Source organism: Lytechinus pictus, chromosome 3 (assembly GCF_037042905.1).
Source record: "Lytechinus pictus isolate F3 Inbred chromosome 3, Lp3.0, whole genome shotgun sequence".
Classification (NCBI taxonomy): Eukaryota; Metazoa; Echinodermata; class Echinoidea; order Temnopleuroida; family Toxopneustidae; genus Lytechinus; species Lytechinus pictus.
Window position 1 is genome coordinate 77,470,790 of NC_087247.1, and position 21,926 is coordinate 77,492,715.

General features: G+C 37.6%; 2 protein-coding genes across 2 annotated transcripts; one reads left to right on the forward strand and one right to left on the reverse strand.

Moving 5' to 3' along the window:
* The first annotated feature begins 4,013 nt into the window (after positions 1-4,013).
* Positions 4,014-13,032, forward strand: LOC135153704 (uncharacterized). The gene is made up of 5 exons (XM_064097757.1): positions 4,014-4,063; positions 4,558-4,662; positions 6,219-6,369; positions 7,551-7,666; positions 8,513-13,032. The coding sequence occupies exons 1-5, from the start codon at positions 4,046-4,048 to the stop codon at positions 8,837-8,839; spliced, it is 717 nt and encodes a 238-aa protein (XP_063953827.1). The 5' UTR covers positions 4,014-4,045; the 3' UTR covers positions 8,840-13,032.
* Positions 9,821-16,236, reverse strand: LOC129262918 (putative nuclease HARBI1). Its single transcript, XM_064097756.1, has 4 exons — positions 15,857-16,236; positions 13,398-13,664; positions 12,711-12,847; positions 9,821-11,549 (listed from the first exon to the last, which is right to left on the reverse strand). The coding sequence occupies exons 1-4, from the start codon at positions 16,205-16,207 to the stop codon at positions 11,270-11,272; spliced, it is 1,035 nt and encodes a 344-aa protein (XP_063953826.1). The 5' UTR covers positions 16,208-16,236; the 3' UTR covers positions 9,821-11,269.
* Between the last annotated feature and the right edge of the window lie 5,690 nt (positions 16,237-21,926).

The window sequence follows — 21,926 nt, forward strand, 5'->3', positions numbered from 1 at the left end:
GGTACTTGAAATAGAAAAGAATTAAATAGATACATTTTAAATGATGATGAATCACATAAAACATTAATCTGTGCACACTGGCAGATAATATGCAAATTAACTGGTTTCAATTGGAACCAGTTGGGTAACTGGAAAATTTCCAATTGGAAACCAATTGGAAGTCATTTCCAGTTACCCAACTGGATCCAGTTAGGATTTCCAGTTACCAAACTGGTTCCAGTTAGGATTTCCAGTTACCCAACTGGTTCCAGTTAGGATTTCCAGTTACCCAACTGGTTCCAGTTAGAAATCATTTCCAGTTGGAAGACATTTCCAGTTACCCAACTGGTTCCAGTTAGGATTTCCAGTTACCCAACTGGTTCCAGTTAGGATTCCCAGTTACCCAACTGGTTCCAGTTAGGATTTCCAGTTACTCAACTGGTTCCAGTTAGAAATCATTTCCAGTTGGAAGTCATTTCCAGTTACCCAACTGGTTCCAGTTAGGATTTCCAGTTACCCAACTGGTTCCAGTTAGAAATCTTTTCCAGTTGGAAGTCATTTCCAGTTACCCAACTGGTTCCAGTTAGGATTTCCAGTTGCCCAACGGGTTCCAGTTAGGATTTCCAGTTGCCCAACTGGTTTCAATTGGTTTCAACTGGAAATTGTTATATTCCAGTTAAAACCAATTGAAACCAGTTGAAACCAATTGAAACCAATTGAAACCAGTTGGAAATCCAACTGGTTTCAATTGGATTTTGGTCCTGGGTTCGATATTTGTATGTAATAACGTCGCCAACAAATATTGCGGTGATTGCTTTGAATACTCTTGCCTTGGCTGCTCTATCTGTCTCTAGCGGTGTGACACTGACAGTGCATGCGGAGAGTTCCGGCGAATGACTAACCTGAATTTCGTTTAGGTTTATACGGTTTCCAAATAGGCGGAACGGGTCATATCGCCATGGATTAAATGTGTTACGGTGTTTGGGTTGCAAGTTCTATCCTCGACATTGTTTGATACATGCATGCTGACTGTCAAGTTGACTCACTTCTGTTATTCGAGAATAGATCTTCTTATAGCAGTGTAATTAATTGACTGTCTGTGTACCTCTGGCTCTAGACCAAAGTTTTGGTCTCTGTAAGTTATATTGGTTGTTCCGCTGAATTCCGTTGTGGCTCCACTCACCAAATACAGAGACCAAAGTTCTAATTCAATCTGTACAGGGACTCAATGGCCATATGTTTATTTATTAAGTTTAATAAACCAGGGAAGTGGGAGTTGCATGACAGCCGAAGTAAGTCACTGTTTTTCCCTCCTTTTAATTTTTTTTAAGGTTGTTTTTTATCCTTTATTAATTAATGGGGCAAAAACAGTGATGGGGCTGGGTCTGGGATAATTAAGCTGGATTTGCTGGCTTACCTTCAGCTTAACAATATGGGTTTGGAGCTCATGAACCTACCAATTTCCATACTTAAATGTGGAATCTTTAACTAGATTCTGGAACAATTATGGTTGACCTGAGGGAGGGGGCAGTGGTTGATACACAGTAAAAACTGTGGTGTAAACCAGGGGCGTAGACAACGGGGGGGATGAGGGGGATGCATCCCCCCCCCCCCACCTCACAAGGTGGGGGGGATGGCAGGTACAATCATCCCCCCCCCCCAGGTTTTGGGGAATGATATTTGGTTACTTAATAAGTCATAATGATGATAATAATAGTAATAATAATAATAATTATGATGATGATAATAATAATCCTCATCATTATTGTAATTGTGTTTATTGTTATTAGCCGCATTCACACGGTGAAAGCCAATTCAGACGGTAAAAAAAAGAAAATCTTACAAGTATTTACTGGGCAGGAACGAAAAGAGGCGCAAGATATTTGGTTTCTAAGACACACATTTGCAAGACTACAAAAGTAAAACTGACTAAGAGACCGATATGTTTGTTTGTTGAGCCATGAATGCTCCTTAAGTAAGTTTACCAACTTACCGCATGTCTCTATTATCTGATTAGCAACTGTTAATCAAGCTGTTTTTGGTATGGGAATGAAGCAACAACTTTTTTCTTTTCATCGAGACTACTTTTCAGGCACGAACCGAGTACTAGCAATACCTTCTCATATATGATATGTATTATATTTATTTATTTATTTATTAGTCTATATCAGATTATATTACAGGTATATGATATTTATACATATATATATACATTATATGCATTTATTTATTTATTTATCTATATATTTATATACACGTTATTTTCTCAAGTCGGTTTTTATTGAAATACATGTGTGGTCTGGCCCACTCGTGTAATAGGCATTATACATTGTGTGCAAAATGCATCAGCGCAATCTAAAACAGAATAGAAAATGAATGTGATACAACAGTATACATAATAATTCGTGACAGAGAGTACCATACTACTATCTTTATAACAAGTATTATTCAAACAAACATATATAATTATGTATAATCATGAATTGTTCAACTTCATGCTCCCACTATATGACTATTGTTACACTAATACTGATATCAGGACTGACTGATATACATTACTTTGTTGTTAAGCTTGCAGCAGCTACATCTTTTCTGTATTGTTAACTATTTATTTATTTTTGTTTTATTTAAGATGCACTTTGTTTTGTATTCATTTAAAGTATGTTGATTGATGCATGAAGACATAAGTTTGAAATGTTTAAAGAAGTTTGTTTCATGTAAAGCGCAGTGTGAATTTACCCTGTCTTGAAATGCGAGATAAAAGGAACCTATTAGTATTAGCATTATTATTTGTATTAGTATTATTTTTTATTTGTATTATTATTATTATTATTATTATTATTATTATTATTATTATTATTATTATTATTATTATTATTATTACTATTATAAGACTGAGATCAAATAGAAGTAAATAATGCCCTAATTTGAAACGATGCAATACCGTTATGGTTCCGATTTCTTCACAAACTTACAGAGCAGTATTGTTACTCCATGGATCATAGTGATACTGTTTATGTTTTTTTGTATCTGTATGTTAATGAGCCGCCAGCCAATATCCATCTATGGATACTATGCCTGTTTCTTTGAGGTAAAAAAAAGCATAGTATGTACGTACTCATTATGCTTTATAATGAACAGACATATTGTTATTTGTTTGTTGTTTATGTGTTCTATTCACAAATGGCCACAGAGGCTGTTTTCATTCATAACCACATACCCATATCAAGACAACAAAGACTATACCTGCGTGTACACAGTTGACATTGGTTTTTTTCTGAAGAGGTGTAACAGCAAAATTCACAGAGATAAATAAATACGTAGTGTGGTTCAATATGCAATACTATGTGTCAGTCCATTCTGTATTCGTATGCCACGGTGTGTAGATCTTGTCGATGTATGTCTGTCCATTCAAGGCGTAGTATGTGTGTGGTGCGCGCACCCGTGTGTGTGTGTGTGGGGGGGGTGAGTGTGTGTGTGTGTGCGTGCGCGCTTGTGTGTGTTATTTTACCTCATTAAGTATGCATCAGATTGCACGATTTCAAGTTCAAAATTGCAAAAGCTCCCTACCGTGGGAGGGGGAACACCCCCCTCCCACACCCTCCCCCCGCTCGGTCGCTTCGCTCCCTCGCTCGGGCGCTTCAAGCCCTCACTAGCGTTGGCAGCCCAGTCATCCCCCCCAGGTGTACGAACCTGTCTACGCCACTGGTGTTAACCGGTGTACATAGAGGAACACACCAGTCATTTTACACCGGTGTTAAATTGACAGTGTTAGGTGTTATTACAACACTTTTTGTTGTTACACTTCACTAGCTGGGCCCCGTTGCATAAAACTTTTGCCAGACTTATTTTTGCCATAGTTTTTCTATGGCAAAAACCTTAGTTTTTTGCCAGAGTTTCAAATTCGGGCAAAATTTCATGGCAAAAAAACTCTGGCAAACTTTTGCCAGAGTTTTTTAAGTTGCCAGAGTTTTTTAAGACTGAATAAACTTGGACGAGGATGAACGCCGATATCAGCCGATACCGCGATCGGTATTGGTCGTAGTGCTGTCTGCTCGAAGAAAAAATGGAAACTCCAGTCAAAGTAAGCACGACTTATTTTATTCATTCATATGTATTGATATTTATCATTTTGATCATTCCAAGTCGATAAATTATTTGCAGAAATATATGTTTATTATTTTGAATCACGATTGGTACCGTAATAGTTAAACCCACGATGTTTTGAAAAACGTTTCTTTCGATCTGTTTTGTGTCGCAAGCACTCGCGGTGGTCAGCGTCTTTGCCATGTTTATTGCCGCCGGGGCTTCGGCATGGTAATGTGATTGCCGGTTGAAATTGCGCTTGCGGCTCGAGCAGCTGCAGCTAATAGTTTTCTGCAGTCTGCATCGGCGCATTTTGTCTGATTTGGAAACTTTGTCGAATGATTGTATTAGCTATTGTATTTCTATTGCTATGATCATATATTCTGCTTTATGACTGGTATCATATAATTAGATTTTAAACCTTTTTTAACAAATTATAGTGGCATTTTTGGATCGTCTAATAAGATTATTTTCTCATTCAATTTCTTACAGCTGAAAAAGTCAAGATTCACACTGGAACAATTGCAGTGTATGTGCGATTTTGTGCGCATCAACCACACACGGTTGTTTGGTCAACCATTGTCGCCTTGTGAAAGGGTAAGATATACAGTATGGAAGCTAAATTTCAAAACTGCACAAATTTTAATTGCTGCCATTTTTATTATACGCCCGTACTAGACGGGATGTATTACGATATCACGCTCGTTGTCCGACCTTTAACTTTACCTGGTAAACGTGATAACTACAGTTTCTTGCTTGACGAATAACTTCATGTTCCATGTTGCAGGCGGGCGCATTATGTGTTCACCTTAGCAACACTCTTTTTTGTATTTATAGACAGGTTTCATTGCGTTTTTTTTTTGGTAGTCCTTGGCCCCGTCTTACAAAGAGTTATGATTGATTCGATCAATCGCAACCCTATGGAAATACATCAGTGTCTTAAGTTAACCTATGAAAAACTTGCACAATGTCCTCCTTATGCAAAGAGAAGCGCAGTGAATTTTCACGAAAACAATGAATGCATGAATAAACATCCTAGCTAGAAAATATTTTGAACAAACATGCCTAATAGATGTTGATGTTGTCACAACTCTTTGTAAGTTTGATGAATATTTATGAAAAAGAGAAGAAGCTTTCCCTCAGCAGATTTTCTTTTATTATGTTTTAGACCTAGCAATTGGCATACTTGAATTTAGCAAAAGTACAAGTCCACCCCAACAAAAACTTGATTTGAATAAAAAGAGAAAAATTCAACATGCATAACACTGTAAATTTCATCAAAATCAGATGTAAAATAAAAAAAAGTTATGGCATTTTAAAGTTTCGCTTCATTTCACAAAACAGGTATATGCACATCTCGGTCAGTATGCAAATGAAAAACTGATGACATCACTCACTCACTATTTCTTTTGTATTTTATTATATGAAATATGAAATATATTTTCTTGTCATTGTCATGTGAAATGAAGTTTCATTCCTCCCTGAACATGTGGAATTCCTTCATTTTAACATTTTGTGCTTCAGGCAAGTAGGTCCTAATCATCAAATTCATAAAAATTGAAATATTGTTTAATTCAAACAATAAAAAACAAAAGAAATAGTGAGTGAGTGACATCATCGACTCTCTTATTTGGATGTAGCTGGCTCGTTCATATAACTACAGTATTTTGTTAAAAATAAGCGAAACTTTGAAATGTCATAACTTTCTTATTGTACGTCCGGTTTTGATAAAAATTTCAGCATTGTGCTTGTCTGATTTTTCTCTATTGATTCAAATCAACATTTTTTTGAGGTGGACTTGACATTTAAATCTCACCTTGTTATGGTGACATCTTGGTCGAGTAGTTATAACGCTTGTCTTTCAATCTGAGAGATGTGGGTTTGATTCCCAGCCATGGCATGTTTTCCTTCTGCAAGAAATTTACCTACATTATGCTTCCCTCAACCTAGGTGAGGCTGGTCGAGGAACCCCCCCCCCCATTCCCTAATGGCAAAAGCTGGATCAGCCCCTTAGCACTGCTCGTACAGTATATTGAATAACATATCGCAGTTGAGACTGCCTATCTGACATGTTCCACTTGTAAAATACATATTTACTTAAGAGTTTACTGCAGAAAAAACTAATTTTTGGTCTGTTTGCATTTCAAATAAAGGTTGCCGAAACAAGAAGGAAGGCATGGGAGGAGCTGTCAGAGCAGCTAGCTGCTCTTGGCTGTCCCGGTCGGACTGCCTCTAACCTGAGGCAGTCCTGGAGTGACCTGAAAAAAAAAGCGAATGATTACGCTAGACAGAGAAATAAGACTGGTATGTATTTTTATTCATTTTAAAAGTAAAGAATTTTGTTTAATACATCAACTTAAGCTTTAAGAGATCTATGACCATTCATCTAGTAATTTTTTAGAATATATTTCATGCTAATCATTCAACAACTATTTTTTACCTCTGCCAATTGTAGGTGGATGCAGGGAGGTGGGCAGGATTTGGGGATGTCTCATTTGTCTGGCCTTGTTGATTTCTTTATTGTGATAAGAAAAGAACTTTTAACTTCCAATTTTTGTCTCGCCTGCATAGCAGAGTGAGACTATAGGCGCCGCTTTTCCAACGGCGGCGTCGTCAACATTGAAATCTTAACCAAGGTTAAGTTTTTGAAATGTCATCATAACTTAGAAAGTATATGGGCCTAGTTCATGAAACTTGGACATAAGGGTAATCAAGTATTACTGAACACCCTGCCTGAGTTTCAGGTCACATGACCAAGGTCAAAGGTCATTTAGGGTCAACAAACTTTAATGGGGGTATTTGTTGAATTACCATCATAACTTAAAAGTTAATGGGCCTGGTTCATAAAACTAAAGACATAAGAGTAATCAAGTATCACTGATCATCCTGTGTAAATTTTAGTTCAAACGTCAAAGGTCATTTATGGTCAATAAACTTTGGCCATGTTGGGGATAATTGTTAAATTGCTGTCATAACTGAAAGTTTATGGATATAGTTTATGAAATATGGATTTCATGATAAGTGCTACTGTGTATGAAATAAGACTAAGTTAGTAGTATTATATTAATGATTTAACTTCAAACTTGCCCAATGTATACATATAGGAGTTCTACTTTTTCCTGTTGCAATGACGGAGGCATACATGTCAAATCTTTAAAATGGAATGGTAACTAAGCCTAGGTTTCAATTCCAAAAATTCCAGTCTTTGAGTAATTGAATTGTTTTGCATTTGTGTACACTTCATTACTGATCAGTGTTTGGGGATGACTTCCAATTCATAATCTGTTTTTGCAATTTCTTTTGCTTAGGTATATTGTGTTTGTGTCAGGGGGAGGGTGTGGGGGGGGGAGGGGGTTGAGTCATCATCAACCCCATGGTATTGGTCATGTCTACTCCCTTTTTTTAGATCATTCTACCATCCCTCTTTGTTTGCATTGAGAAAGTTTATAATTATGTAAGTTTATTGATTTTTGTTAAATCTTCAGGAGGAGGACAGTGCAAAATAAAGCCTAAGATGGAGATGGTCCTGGCAGCCATGCGAGATAAGGCAGTACATGGGATCCGTGGCATGGAGACCGAGACTGGGGCATCAGAGAAACCGGTTGGTTTTACAGAAAAGTTTCAAAAATCAAATACATGATATATGTGTAATTAAATACATGCCTTCAAGAAGGATCTTTAATATCAATTTCAGCTATTCTTGAATTCAGGCATTAATTCAATGAGCATATGTGGATTGGATTTTCTCCACAATTCTTCTCACATGGCTCTACTTGAGAATCTAAAGGGGCAAAGCTATTTTAAAGAGGACACGGAAAGGAAAGGGAAGGTGGTGCTTCAAGGTCATTTTAAATTGCCATCAATAGTAAAACCTTTTGATTTTTTGCAATGGGAAATATGCACTGGATTACCACAGTTATTTCAAACACTCAGATAAGAAGAGCATTTGTTTCTTTCCTAAGCCTGCAAATGTATTCCAGCTCTTTTCTCCCCAGATGAAATGATGTATAATGATTTAATTGTGTAAAATTTCAAATTTTAGGAAAAGAAAATAAGTTCTCATAAGCACTTTGCCAATAGAATGTCTATATTTTATTTTGAATTTTGAATCTGAATAGTGTTTCTTGTCCTATACAAAACGTGAGCAAGACACTCGGGTATTGTTTTTAAAAATTTCAACATTCTTGTGGATTGATGAGCAAAACTGAACAGGGGAATATAAAGGGGAAGAAAGAAAGTCGGGAAAAAGAGGGGTTTGTTTATCTGATTTTTCTTCTTTATCTGTTCAAATAATATTAATTCAACCTGGAATACCGATTTATGAGCTTGGAATTGGGCTGAGATTTTGAAATGAAAAATGTTGAATCATAGTCCATTCCAGTGCTCAATATGAAATGTTTAAATATGTAATTAAAGTCAAGTTTAATTTTCTTTTCTTGACGTGCAGCTATCACAAAATACGGCAGCCTGTGCCATGCTAGCTGAGATGGGGAATCCGATGGAGGAGGAGGTTGAGGAGGTGGTCGAGGAGGTGAAGGAGGCATCGAGGGAAGAGGGGGGTCCAGGAGGTCATGCAGGACGCCAAGACGTCCAGCATAAGAGAAGGTGTTCTCTCCGGTATGACCAACACACAGAATACCAGGAGCGTCTGTTGGAAGTTCAGCAGGAGACGCTCAGAACGCAGCAAGCTATGCTGCAAACATTTAATAACATCCATGATGTTTTTAAAGATATAAGAAATAGTTTGCAGCAGTTTGTTAATGGACATCAGTAGTGATTCTGGACAACTAGGCCCAAATTCAAAAAGGTGGTTTTTAAAACCATCGGTTGAACCCATGGATGCAGGTTTCCTGTATGAATTATGCTTATTTGCCCTGCATAGTAATAAATGTTCTATGCTGATGCGCACTTTTGTCACAGTGCACCAAATTAACGACCATGGTTAAGGACGCTAGTTTTATTCATGAGTCCACTGTTTGAAGAGTGGACTCATGGATAACCATGGCAACTGGCGTTAATTTGGCACACTGTGACAATAGAGAGCCTCAACCTTGGACCCTTTTTTTTAATAAACGTAATTTATACAGGAAGTCTGCATAAACCATAGGTTCATCCGATGGTTTTAAAACTTACCTTTGTGAATTTGGGCCTTTATCTTTGAATCATTTTTGTTTGTATGTAACTACTGATTCCATTAACAACTACAATAGCTTGTCTGTGTTTTGAGCCACTCTTGCTGAATTTTACAGCACGCTTCAACTATTTATTGGTATTCCACCTTTTCTTATGCTGTTCTCTTGGCCTCCTGCTAATAGCTCTATACAGTATTATCATATGCAAAATGTTATATTTTTATTGGTAGAAATCCAGACAACAACCTTTATAACATGGATATTGTTGGTCTCACAATGTTTGTTTTTTTATAAAAAAGCAAATGTTTTCATTTTAAAATAACCTGTGCTATGTAATGTATTTATGATTCATCTTATCAACTCTTAACCTAAATACTTCATTTTTTCAAGAATTAATATAGAATTTTTTTTTCTTAGATGTTTTCATCATCTGGAGATTTGTAGCAAAAATTGAACTACACAAACACCTCAACGGAAGAAATGAGTAGACTGAAAACCTAATGAATATTGTTTTAGAACTTGTAGTAAAATCACCTTGAACTTCCAAAAATTTCCAAAACCATACATTTAGCAAATATTATGTAAATGAATACAAAAAATGACAAAGACTACATTCTTCTGAATTGAGGATGTTAAACTTGATCTTTTATTCTCATCTCAGTAGATAGAAAATAATGTTATTCATTCAATACTCTAGTAAAATTTGAATCAATGCCTTGCAATGCAACAAAAACATTTTGGTGCTGAAATCCTCATGAGAATCCCTCTCTAAGAATAGTTCAATGTTCACTTATACATTTTCATAATCCAAATCTGGGTAAAAGGATAACATATTGATCTCTAATTCTCTATTATTCAACTCTGAAATAAATTTCACTAAAGAAGTGACAAGTACAATAAGATTTCCTCCAATATTATAACATCAGTGATGTGGGTTTTTTTTTCCATTATCTTGTTCTGAAATGTGTGACTGCATCAATTTTTCAGTGTCACTCAAGACAAAAGCTCAAGTAAATCAGAGTGAGTAAAAATTAGCCATCCCTTCACTCTCGGTCTTGATATCTGTGTTTAACATATATCGTTGGAACCCAGGTGACACTTGCTATATTGTAATGTTTCACAAATTACTTCTGATCATGTACACCAATGCTTTATATTCCAGGGTTATGCTTAATTGATTCTAGAGTTGATGCATAAACCAATTTTCATGGGATTCATGACCACATTCCATGTGATCCTTGCCTGTTGCATCTGACTCTCACAGCATATATGAAGAATTATATATTCAGATGTCTTATATGTATGCAGGTTTGGGTTTCTTTCATAATTTCATAATCATCAACCATTTGGAGGTATGATGTACTCTATCATTTGGAATATTCAATACATTTACAGAACCATTCAATATGATGCTCACTGTGAGAATCTTTCACCATGAAAGTCAGGATCAAAATAGACAAGTATACAGTATTTGCAAAAGTGCTTTCTGTAAATATATACTCCAAGAATATTTATGCATCTATGTTTGTATACATATGAATGACAATTGTTTTCATTGTCTCCAAAGGTGCACATTTTGGTAAGATTTGTTGTCAATCATTAGGGGCATTGCTTGTGACTACAACCTCTCACTCTTCATAGATCTTAGGCACATGTATATGTATTCACATTTACTTTTGTGAGTTTTGTCACTCAGCCAGTCCCAAACTCTACCACATGTTAAATCATAATTAGATCATTGTGTATATGGAGGTTATACCTTATGCTAGAAAAGACCAACAACCTAAGAGCAAAGTTGAAGTAAAGTTAGTGCCTTGAAGATCAATGGTTTATGATTCAGAAGTTTGCCATTGCTCATTTTCAACTGGTCAAAACAATATGATTTGTAGTGAAATTATATAAATCAGAAATAAAGTGCAATTGTAAATACAATGCTTTCAAACTAGTTACAATATCTGTAACACCTTTCCAATAAATATTTTGAAAAATGTCAATAGAAAATAAAGCGAAAGCTTTCAACTTTAACAGAGCAATGACAATGGGGAAAATGTGCATGGTAAATCCAAACCAGTTCAAGCAAAATAATCGTTTATAATAGCCTGTCTTACGGCAGCACCAGTGGGCTCATTTCCTTCTGGCTCGTGGGGATTGACATCTTCATCAACTTCCATGTGGTATTCTTGTTCTGGTTCTTTCAACTCCTTGCTTATGTTGAAGAGGACACAACAAGCGATGATGATGTCACTGGCCCTCTCTGGGGACATATTGATGCCACCACCCAACAAGCATCTGAATTTATTCTTGAGCTGCCCGTTGACTTGCTCGATGAAAACCCGTGTCTTACAGTGTGCTCTGTGTGCAATAAAATAGATTTTGGAGTAAGGTACATGTAAAGTCAGATTTAAATTCATTGTGAGGATTTCCCCTCCTACATAATGTAAAATAAAATATTCTCAATATTCTGCATATAGAATTTGCAAAATTGAAATGAAATGAAAGACATGAAACTTCACTTTGAAAAAAATTAAAGGTCAAGTCCACTCACCAAAACGTTTATTTGAATAAATAGATAAATTTCAAACCAGAATAACGCTCAAAATTTGATCAAAGATTTGCTTATTTTTCACATAACAGTTCTATGCTCAACTCAGTGTTATGCAAATGAAAGAGTTGATGATGTTATTGTCATGCTATTTTATTTGTATTTTATTGATTGAATTATGCAATATTTCTATTTTTACAGATTTTACAATAAGAACCCTCTTGTTTGAACCACAAAATGTTAAGACAATGGAATTCCCCATGTTCAGGGAGGAATGAAACTTTGTTTCACATGATAATGAGAAAATTAATATATTTCATATTCATATAATGAAACACACAATAGATGGTGATTGGGTGATGTCATCAGTTCCCTTATTTGCATACCAACCTAGATGAGCATAAAACTGTTTTGTGAAATTAAGCAAAATTCTAAAATGTCATAAATTTCTTATTTTAGATCTGTTTCTGATCAAAATTTCAGCATTATAAGCATGATTTCCATTGTTATATTCAAATCAGCTTTTGTTGGGGTGAACTTGTCCTTTAAGCTGCAAAAATGTTGATATTTCAAATTTATTTATTTATTCATTTATTTTTGTTTTCTTTAGACCCTGTAGGGTGGTCTCTTCAGTACATAAAAACTGCCTTTCATTCGAGAGAACCCTGTACGCTGAAAATTTGATCAATGTAGGGTGACAGGCTATTATATTTCTCATTTCAGAAATGCTTTCATTTGTGTATTGATGATTACAGTTTGGTACTTAAATAATTAATTCATCTCTGATTTATATATTATGCCAAATTTTATTTATTAATCTGTTGTGATATAAACACACTAAAGAGCTTTATGGTGTATATATGTATATATGTAAATTTCAAAATATTCTATAATGTGTTTATCAAAATGACACATGGTTGCTGAGCATTCATTGATAATATTATAATTGAATATTATTAAAATTTATTAACCTGTTATATGCTCTTTCAGCATTGTTATGTGGCTCTCGAACTGGCGTCATGAGCCATGGCTCCAGGCGATATCCTGCATCGCCTAGCAGGATACCTTGCAGTTCGCCATCATCAAATCGTTGTCCAATGGCACTGTTCTGTTGATTTAAAAGAAAAGGGACCTTGTCAATATTCAATTACATCTTTCAATACACAAACAAGGGATACGATGACCATTGAAATCAACATATGACTTGATTACAAATTCAGTTGTAAATTGTTAATAATGACTTCTTTGGTCTATCACTTTTAACTGTTCTTAATAAATGATAAGTTTTCTGTATTATATTGGATTGCAAATGAAATTATTTTAAATGTATATTATTTGAGAATTGAATTGTTTGAAAGAGGAGAAAGGCAGAGAGAATAGGTATACAAAAAAGAAAGGAGAGTATTAAGAAAGAGAAGTCTTGAGTTTTGGCTAATTTCATTGAGAAAAGAAAAAAAATCACATTTAGGTTGGCTTCTATAAAAATACTGCTAATACTATACCACATTTATTGATTGATATAAGTGGCCCATAAAAGAAACATTTTAGAATTGTTATTCCCCACCCCCTGTACAATAGCTATTATATAGCTATCATATTGCATGGATATACGATGGAGGGGGGGGGGCATTGCATCTCAATTTCTTGAATATAATTACCCTCAAGATGCGGCTGTCGTGGGTGCTCCCTGGCCACCTGGCAACGACATTCAGCAATTTGTAGGTGTGGTCGCAAATCAGTTGAACGTTCAGTGATTTGCGACCCTTTCTGTTAACATACAGGTACTCGTCCTCGCCTAGTGGAGCCCCTAACAGATTAACATGCGTTCCATCGACAGCACCGACCACATTTGGAAAATGGGCCACTCCATAAAAACCTACTTGTCGCTCTCTCAGATCTTCAATTGACTGGGGGAACTTGATCACCTGTACATTAAATGAAATTTTGGGGGAAAAAACATTAAGGGTAGTGGGGGTGCATGTGTGCTGAGCTGAATAAAATGAAGACTGCATGATTTTGAAAATTGAGTCAAGGAACATGAGAGATTATTATCTATTTCAGTTTCATTTGGTGCAGGGTAGCCCTATCAGTTATTTATAACTGATTTACACAGGGGCCTTGCATCATGATGAAAAACTTTATAAACAAAAAATTACATGCAATTAAAATAACATCGTACAGAAAAGGTACCAAAGAAAAAAGGGGATCTATAAACTACAGCTTCAGCAGAACTTATTTTACATTTAGTTTTCCAATACTTGAAAGATTATGGAATCCATAAACTATTAAAGTGGAGTATATTCCAGAGCAAATAATATTGAAGGGATTTCTACATTATTTGGTATTGGATATAGAGGGGCGTTTTAAGGGAGTTTGAAATGTAAGCTTCTGAGAACGATTTTCTCAGAGAGGTGGCATTGGCTTGTTCACAGAGAACTTTGGGAAGACCAAAATGTATTAAAATATAAAGGGTCTTATCTCCCAAATGAAGCTGATTTCATATATATGTTAAAGAAATCAGTTATCAAGTATTATAGTTGATTCTACAGTAATTATTTTATAACGTTTTATATTTTGATGTTATGTTTTATGAAAATTGCCAATGTGGATAGGCCTATTTCCCGGCCTATTTCAGATTTTTTTTTTTAATTTACCAAGAAATTCATAGAATTTTTTTTGAAAATATGGTTCAGTTACAAACTGTCATAAACTTTTGATAATGGCATTGAGGAGGGGTAGTGTGACTTTTCAGACAATTTTGGAATGAATTAAAGGTGACCCCCCCCCCTCCCCCATATCAACCCCTATATTGTCAATCCTTGACCCATGCAATCATAGTCCGTTTATTAGGCATACACATTTTCATTCCAATATAAATGAAATGTGCAGGCCTAACTTTAGGTCGTTTACCTCTAGATCCCATTTCCATGACCCCCACCCCCTGGGCCCCCTATAATCTCTCCCTCTTTTTCTATCTCTCTTTGTATGTCATTGTTCTTGGACAGCTTCATCCCAAGGAGTTATCAATTTTAAAGAAATAACAAGATCTTTAATCATGTTTTTTTAAAGATCTTGCAATGGTTCTTCATACTTTTTTCCATTTTATTCTCTGCCAACTGTTAAGATTACCCGTGAAGTTGGTGTTGAAACGTGACAACACCCACATACACAAAATTGATTTCCCATGTGAGCTGGCGCCCTGCCCTAGCTAGCTACTATATAGCACGGCCACTGGCCGAAATTCAGTGCATCCATGACTGTGGTCATAGTTGGAGGAAACCGGGCTGAGCTCAGCTCTGCTGGGTCGGGAAGGAAAGAATATTTGAAAGTTACACCCTTTCCCAAATCATCAACCAGTCTTATGAAGTGGCAAACTAACTGAGAATTCTCATTTTTAATATTGGATGTCGTAGGTGAGATTGATATGTCAATTCGACAATTGTCGATTGATTTTGATAAGTGATCGAACGCGCTGTTCCAACTTTTTTTTGAGTGCGTGGGACTGGGCCATAACGACGACCATCAATTTTTTCCTAAACCGAGTACAAGTCTGTTCTTTCGTTAAAATAAGGAAACGCAAACTTTGTTGTATTCTACTTTATGTAAGGTAGTATTTCTAGATATGAATTATAAACGATGTAAATATTTGGATTTATTTCGGTGGTTAAATGGTGAAAAACGGCAAAATTAGCGATGGTTTGTACAAATGCCAGCACTGTACCGCGTATACCGTCATTTACATCCCGCGGCGGGGCTAGCTATAGCTAGCAGCCGACACTGCTGCCACTCTCGATGATCGTCTGTGGCCATGGTAACCAAAAATTAAAAGGGCACGAAGTTCAACTTCAATCAAGTAATTTGAAGACTTAAAACAGCTTCATTGCATAATTTATAACCCATTTTTTAAAAGAAATATGTTGGATCTAAGTCTTATCTATTACTAAATTATAATTAGTCCTAGTTATACATTTCCAGCTCGATACGATACATAAATCTTTGACTATTGCAGTGTTGATAGTCACAGAAATTTCAATAACTTTCCTTCATCCACTTCACTCATGATGACCTTAAAATAGGCCCTAATAATTATCAAATAGATGAAATTATCTATAATTACCTCATTTCTAAGCTGATACAAAGCTAAGGTCACTCTCCTCACTGTCCTCGATGCCGTGGAAATACTAATACCGTGGATTATACTGGTATTTGTTAGCATAGAGCCTGTCGCAAAGTATCGCAAGGTGATAAAAACTTGCAGGCTTGCAGGTATAGCAGAATTTCGTCTTGTCGGATGCTCAATATAGGGAGCGAGTCTGTTAATGATGTGAACGCATCCCTGTCTGGAGAATCTATAAAACTTCAGCATCTCGCTGTCGTCATAGATGTCCAAGGGATGCGTTCGATCTCTAAAGACTCGCTCCCGTCTCAAGACAGCTGCCTGCTGTATGGCATACAATAGAGCAGCCATCTTGAAACTACTTTGCCAGAGTTTTTAGGACTTTGCCGGAGTTTTTAGGACTTTGCCGTTGGTACAGGAGCTACGGCAAAAACCCACTTGATTTGCCGGAGTTTCTTTTAAGTTTTGCCGGAGAAAACTCCGGCAAAGTTTTATGCAATGGAAAACTCCGGCAAATTTTTTTTTGCCGTAGTTTCCTGATTTTTTGCCGTAAAAAACTCCGGCAAAAGTTTTATGCAACGGGGCCCTGGTGTGACATTCAATCTCTAGTGTGTAATTTTAGCACTTCAGGGTGTGGTCCTCTATAGACACCTACTGGTATCAGTTGTAACACCACAGTTTTTACAGTGTAGCCAGTTGAAAAAATAAAAAAGTAATAGTGAGATGGTACACCCGTGATTACATGACAATTCCGGCTTTTTATGCCCCGCAGACGAAGTCCGGAGGGGGCATTAAGCGTTGCCCTTGTCCGTCCATCTGTCTGTCCCCCCACTTGGTTTCCAAGCAATAACTCGAAAAATATTTAATGGATTTCGAAAATGTTTGGTGTGTAGGTAGATGACACTAAAATACAGGCTAAGCTTGAATTCAGAGTCTGCAGGTCAAAGGTCACAGCTCATTAAATATGCAAGTTGGCTTCCAGCTCATTAAATATGCGAGTCGGTTTCCGCACAATAACTCAATTATATTTAATGGATTTTAAAAATGTTTGTTGTGAAGGTAGATGATACTAAAATTCAGGCTAAGTTTGAATATGGAGTCTGCTGTAGGTCAAAGTTCACAGCTCATTAAATATGCGAGTTGTTTTCCGCCCAAAAACTCAAAAAATATTTAATGGATTTTTAAAATGTTTGGTGTGTAGGCAGATGACACCAAAATACAGGCTAAGTTTGAATTCGGAGTCTGCTGTAGGTCAAAGTTCACAGCTCATTAGGTGTAGGCAGATGTACAGACCCCGCCAGGTGACATGAAGGAGAAACAATTCTCCGTGCATTATTTCGTTCCCTCGAAATACTATTTCGTTCCAACGCAATACTATTTCGTTCCCACGCAATATTATTTTGTTCCCACGCAATATTATTTCGTTCCCACGCAATATTATTTTGTTCCAACAAAATATTATTTCTTTTCCACGAAATATTATTTTGTTCCCACGCAATATTATCCCCCCCCCCCCCCTCTCCAATCTGCACGGGCCGTGTATAACACGTGCAGCATAGCATCATGCTTTGGTATGGTATGCGCTGATGTCTGAGGATGATGATGATGGGGGTGATGATGATGCTGGGGGTGATAATGATGGGGGTGTTGATGATGGGGGTGATGATGGTGGGGGTGATGATGGGGGGGGGGGTGATGATGATGGGGGTGATGATGACGGGGGTGATGCTGATGGGGGTGATGCTGATGGGGGTGATGATAATGATGGGGGTGATGATGATGTGGGTGATGATGATGGGGGTGATGATAATGGGGATGATGATGGGGATGATGATGATGATGGGGTGATGATGATGGGGGTGATGATGGGGGTGATGATGGTGGGGGTGATGATAATGAGGGTGATGATGATGGGGGTGATGATGATGGGGATGATGATGATGATGGGGGTGATGATGGGAGTGATGATGATGGGGGTGATGATAATGGGGATGATGATGATGATGACGGGGGTGTTGCTGATGGGGGTGATGATGATGGGGATGATGATGATGGGGTTGATGATGATGGGGGTGATGATGATGGGGGTGATGATGATGGGAGTGATGATGATGGGGATGATGACGATGGGGGTGATGATGATGATGGGGGTGATGATGGGGGTAATGATGATGGGGGTGATGGTGGGGGTGATGATGATGGGGGTGATGATGGGGGTGATGATGATGGGGATGATGATGATAATGGGGATGATGATGGGGATGATGATGATGATGGGGTGATGATGATGGGGGTGATGATGGGGTTGATGATGGGGGTGATGATGATGGGGATGATGATGATGGGGATGATGATGATGGGGGTGATGATGATGGGGGTGATGGGGATGATGATGATGGGGGTGATGATGATGGGGATGATGATGATGATGGGGGTGATGATGATGGGGGTGATGATGATAGGGGTGATCATCATCCCCATCATCATCACCCCCATCATCATCACCCCCATCATCATCATCACCCCCATCATCATTATCACCCCCATCATCATCACCCCCATCATCATCATCATCATCCCCATTATCATCCCCATTATCATCATCATCCCCATCATCATCACCCCCATCATCATCATCACCCCCATCATCATTATCACCCCCATCATCATCACCCCCATCATCATCATCACCCCCATCATCATCACCACCCCCATCATCATCACCCCCATCATCATCAGCCTCAGACATCAGCGCATACCATACCAAAGCATGTTGCTATGCTGCACGTGTTATACACGGCCGGTGCGGATCGGAGAGAGAGGGGGGATAATATTGCGTGGGAACGAAATAATATTTTGTGGGAACGAAAGAGTATTTCGTGGGAACGAAATAGTATTTCGTGGGAACGAAATAGAATTTCGAGGGAACAAAATAATAATGCACGGATAATTTTGCAGGTCAAAGGTCATAGCTCATTAAAGATGCGAGTTGATTTCCACGCAATAACTCGAAAAATATCTAATGAATTTTAAAAATATTTGGTGTGTAGGTAGATGACACCAAAATACAGGCTAAGTTCGAAATGGAGTCCAAAGGTCACAGCTCATTAAATATGCGAGTTGATTTCCACGCAATAACTCGAAAAATATCTAATGAATTTTAAAAGTATTTGGTGTGTAAGTAGATGACACAAAAATACAGGCTAAGTTTGAATTCAGAGTCCGCTGTTGAAAGGTCACATCTCATTAAATATACGAGTTTGTTTCCGCATGATAACTTATGGAATATTCAAAACAGATTTTTAAAAAAATTGGGTGTGTAGGTAGATGACACCAAAATACAGGCTAAGTTCAAATTCAAAGGTCAAAGCTTATTATATATGCAAGTTGGTTCAAAGGTCTCAATTTTTTCATTGGTTGATACACAGCAAAAACTGTGGTGTTAACCGGTGTACATACAGGAACACACCAGTCATTTTACCCCGGTGTTAAATTGACAGTATTAGGTGTTATTACAACATTTTTTGTTGTTACATTTAAAGTGGTGTTACATTCAATCTCTAGTGTGTAATTTTAGCACTTCAGTGTGTGGTCCTCTATAGACACCTACTGGTGTCAGGTTTAACACCACAGTTTTTACAGTGTAGCAAGTTGAAAATACAAAATTAATAGTGAGATGGTGCACCCGTGATACATGACAATTCCGGCTTTTTATGCCCCCGCAGACGAAGTCCGTAGGAGGCATTAAGCGTTGCCCTTGTCCGTCCATCTGTCCGTCCCCCCACTTGGTTTCCAAGCAATAACTCAAAAAATATTTAATGGATTTCAAAACTGTTTGGTGTGTAGGTAGATGACACTAAAATACAGGCTAAGTTCGAATTCGGAGTCTGCAGGTCAAAGGTCGCAGCTCATTAAATATGTAAGTTGGTTTCCAGCTCATTAAAATATGCAAGTTGGAGTCTGCATGTAGGTCAAAGGTCACATCTCATTAAATATGCGAGTTGGTTTCCGCGCAAAAACTCCAAAAAATATTTAATAGATTTTAAAAATGTTTGGTGTATAGGCAGATGACACCAAAATACAGGCTAAGTTTGAATTCGGAGTCCGCAGTTCAAAGCTCACAGCTAGTTAAGTATGCGAGTTGGTTTCCGCGCAAAAACTCGAAAAATATTTAATGGATTAAATTTTTTTGGTATGTAGGTAGATGACACCAAAATACAGGCAAAGTTTGAATTCGGAGACCGCTGTTCAAAGGTCACATCTCATTAAATATACGAATTTGTTTCATCATAACTTTGAAAGTTTATGGATCTGATTCATGAAACTTGGACATAAGAGTAATCAGGTATCACTGAACATCCTGTGCAAGTTTTAGGTCACATGTTCAAGGTCAAAGGTCATGTAAGGTCAATGAACTTCGGCCATGTTGGGGGTATTTGTTGAATTACCATTATATCTCTGTAAGTGTATTGGTCTAGTTCATAAAACGTGGACGTAAGAGTAACCAAGTATCACTGAACATCTTGTGAGAGTTATAGTAGTTTTCAAAGTCAGCACTGCTGCTATATTGAATCGCGTGATGCAGGTAAGACCGCCAGAGGCATTCCACTTGTTACTCTAATCTCGATATGCTCTCCAAATCATTAAGCAATGTAAGTATTTTTATAGCACTTTTCATTTGCTTTCATCCAACATGCAGATTTAAGTTATCGGAACAAGGCATTATGACTGGAACATGAAGGCAAGCAATGCAGAGGAAGAAAAATTATCTTTTATGGTGAACTCTGCGGACATCCCAATACTTTTTCAGTTGCCCCCAGTTAAGTCAACAATGGAACTTTCCAAGAAGAGGGAAGAGGACCTATGGAAAGATATCCGCCCATTTTTAGATGAGGAAAAGGTAGATCCTCTCAGCATGATCTGACCAATGCGGTGATGTCTTTTAAGGCAAATGCACACCTTACGACCCGATCCGGCGTCACAGCTCTTGTCAGCTTGAGAGTCGCAGACCGGTCAGAGACAAGTCGCAAGGAAAACCGTAAGGATTTGACATGTCAAATCCTTATGACTGAACGGCAGGCTCAATCCAACTTCCAACCAATCAGACAGCAGAGTTGCACGACGCGTATATGATATACAACATGCATACGCTGTACGTAGTAAGCGCTATTTTCTCAGTTGATATGGCAAAAAGCGCAGCATGCGTGAGTCAAAGACAGCATAGCATGAAAGTCGGATCGCAAGGTGTGCGGTGTCGAGGCTTATGACTACCATGCGATTTAAGCTTCGACACTGCACACCTTGCGATCCGACTACCATGCTGTCTGCTACTCACGCATGCAATATAAGGCCAGGGGGTATTTCACAAAGATTTAAGTATGACTTAGAGTCGCACTTAAATGCCTCATTACGTGCGATATAAAAGGCATGACTGCATTGGTCAGGTCATGAGTAGAGGCAGCGCACTACTGCCTATTTGCGTTGGCATTTAAGTGCTACCTAAGTCATACTTAAATCGTTGTGAAACACCACCCTGGTTACATTGTAAAGCCAGGTTAAACTATAAGTTGTTTCAATTTTAAGCCAAGTTATTCTTTAATGTTGGGTTACATTACAAGGCAAGACTACATTATCAGGCCATGTTACACTTTTAGTCAGGTTACACTATAAGGTCAGTGGTGTTTCACAAAGATTTTAATATGACTCTCACATGACATGCAACATGAATCTTTTTTATCAATACCGTACGCAGTAGTGCGAGTCCTCTCAGCATGATCTGACCAATGCAGTGATGTCTTTAATACTGCATGCAAGTAGGCCCAGATTTCACTTATAAATCAGGATACATTCTAAAGCCAGGTTACACTCTAAAGCCTGGTTATGCTTTAAAAAAGGTAACTCTTTAAAGCAGGTTAAATTATTAGGCCAGGTTACACAATAATCACATGAATCACACTTAAAAGTCTATGGAAGCCACATGAGTTTTTAATTGCAGGTTACATTATAAGGCAAGGTTACACAATAAGCACAGGTATCACACTATCAGGCAACTAGGCCCAGATTACACTAA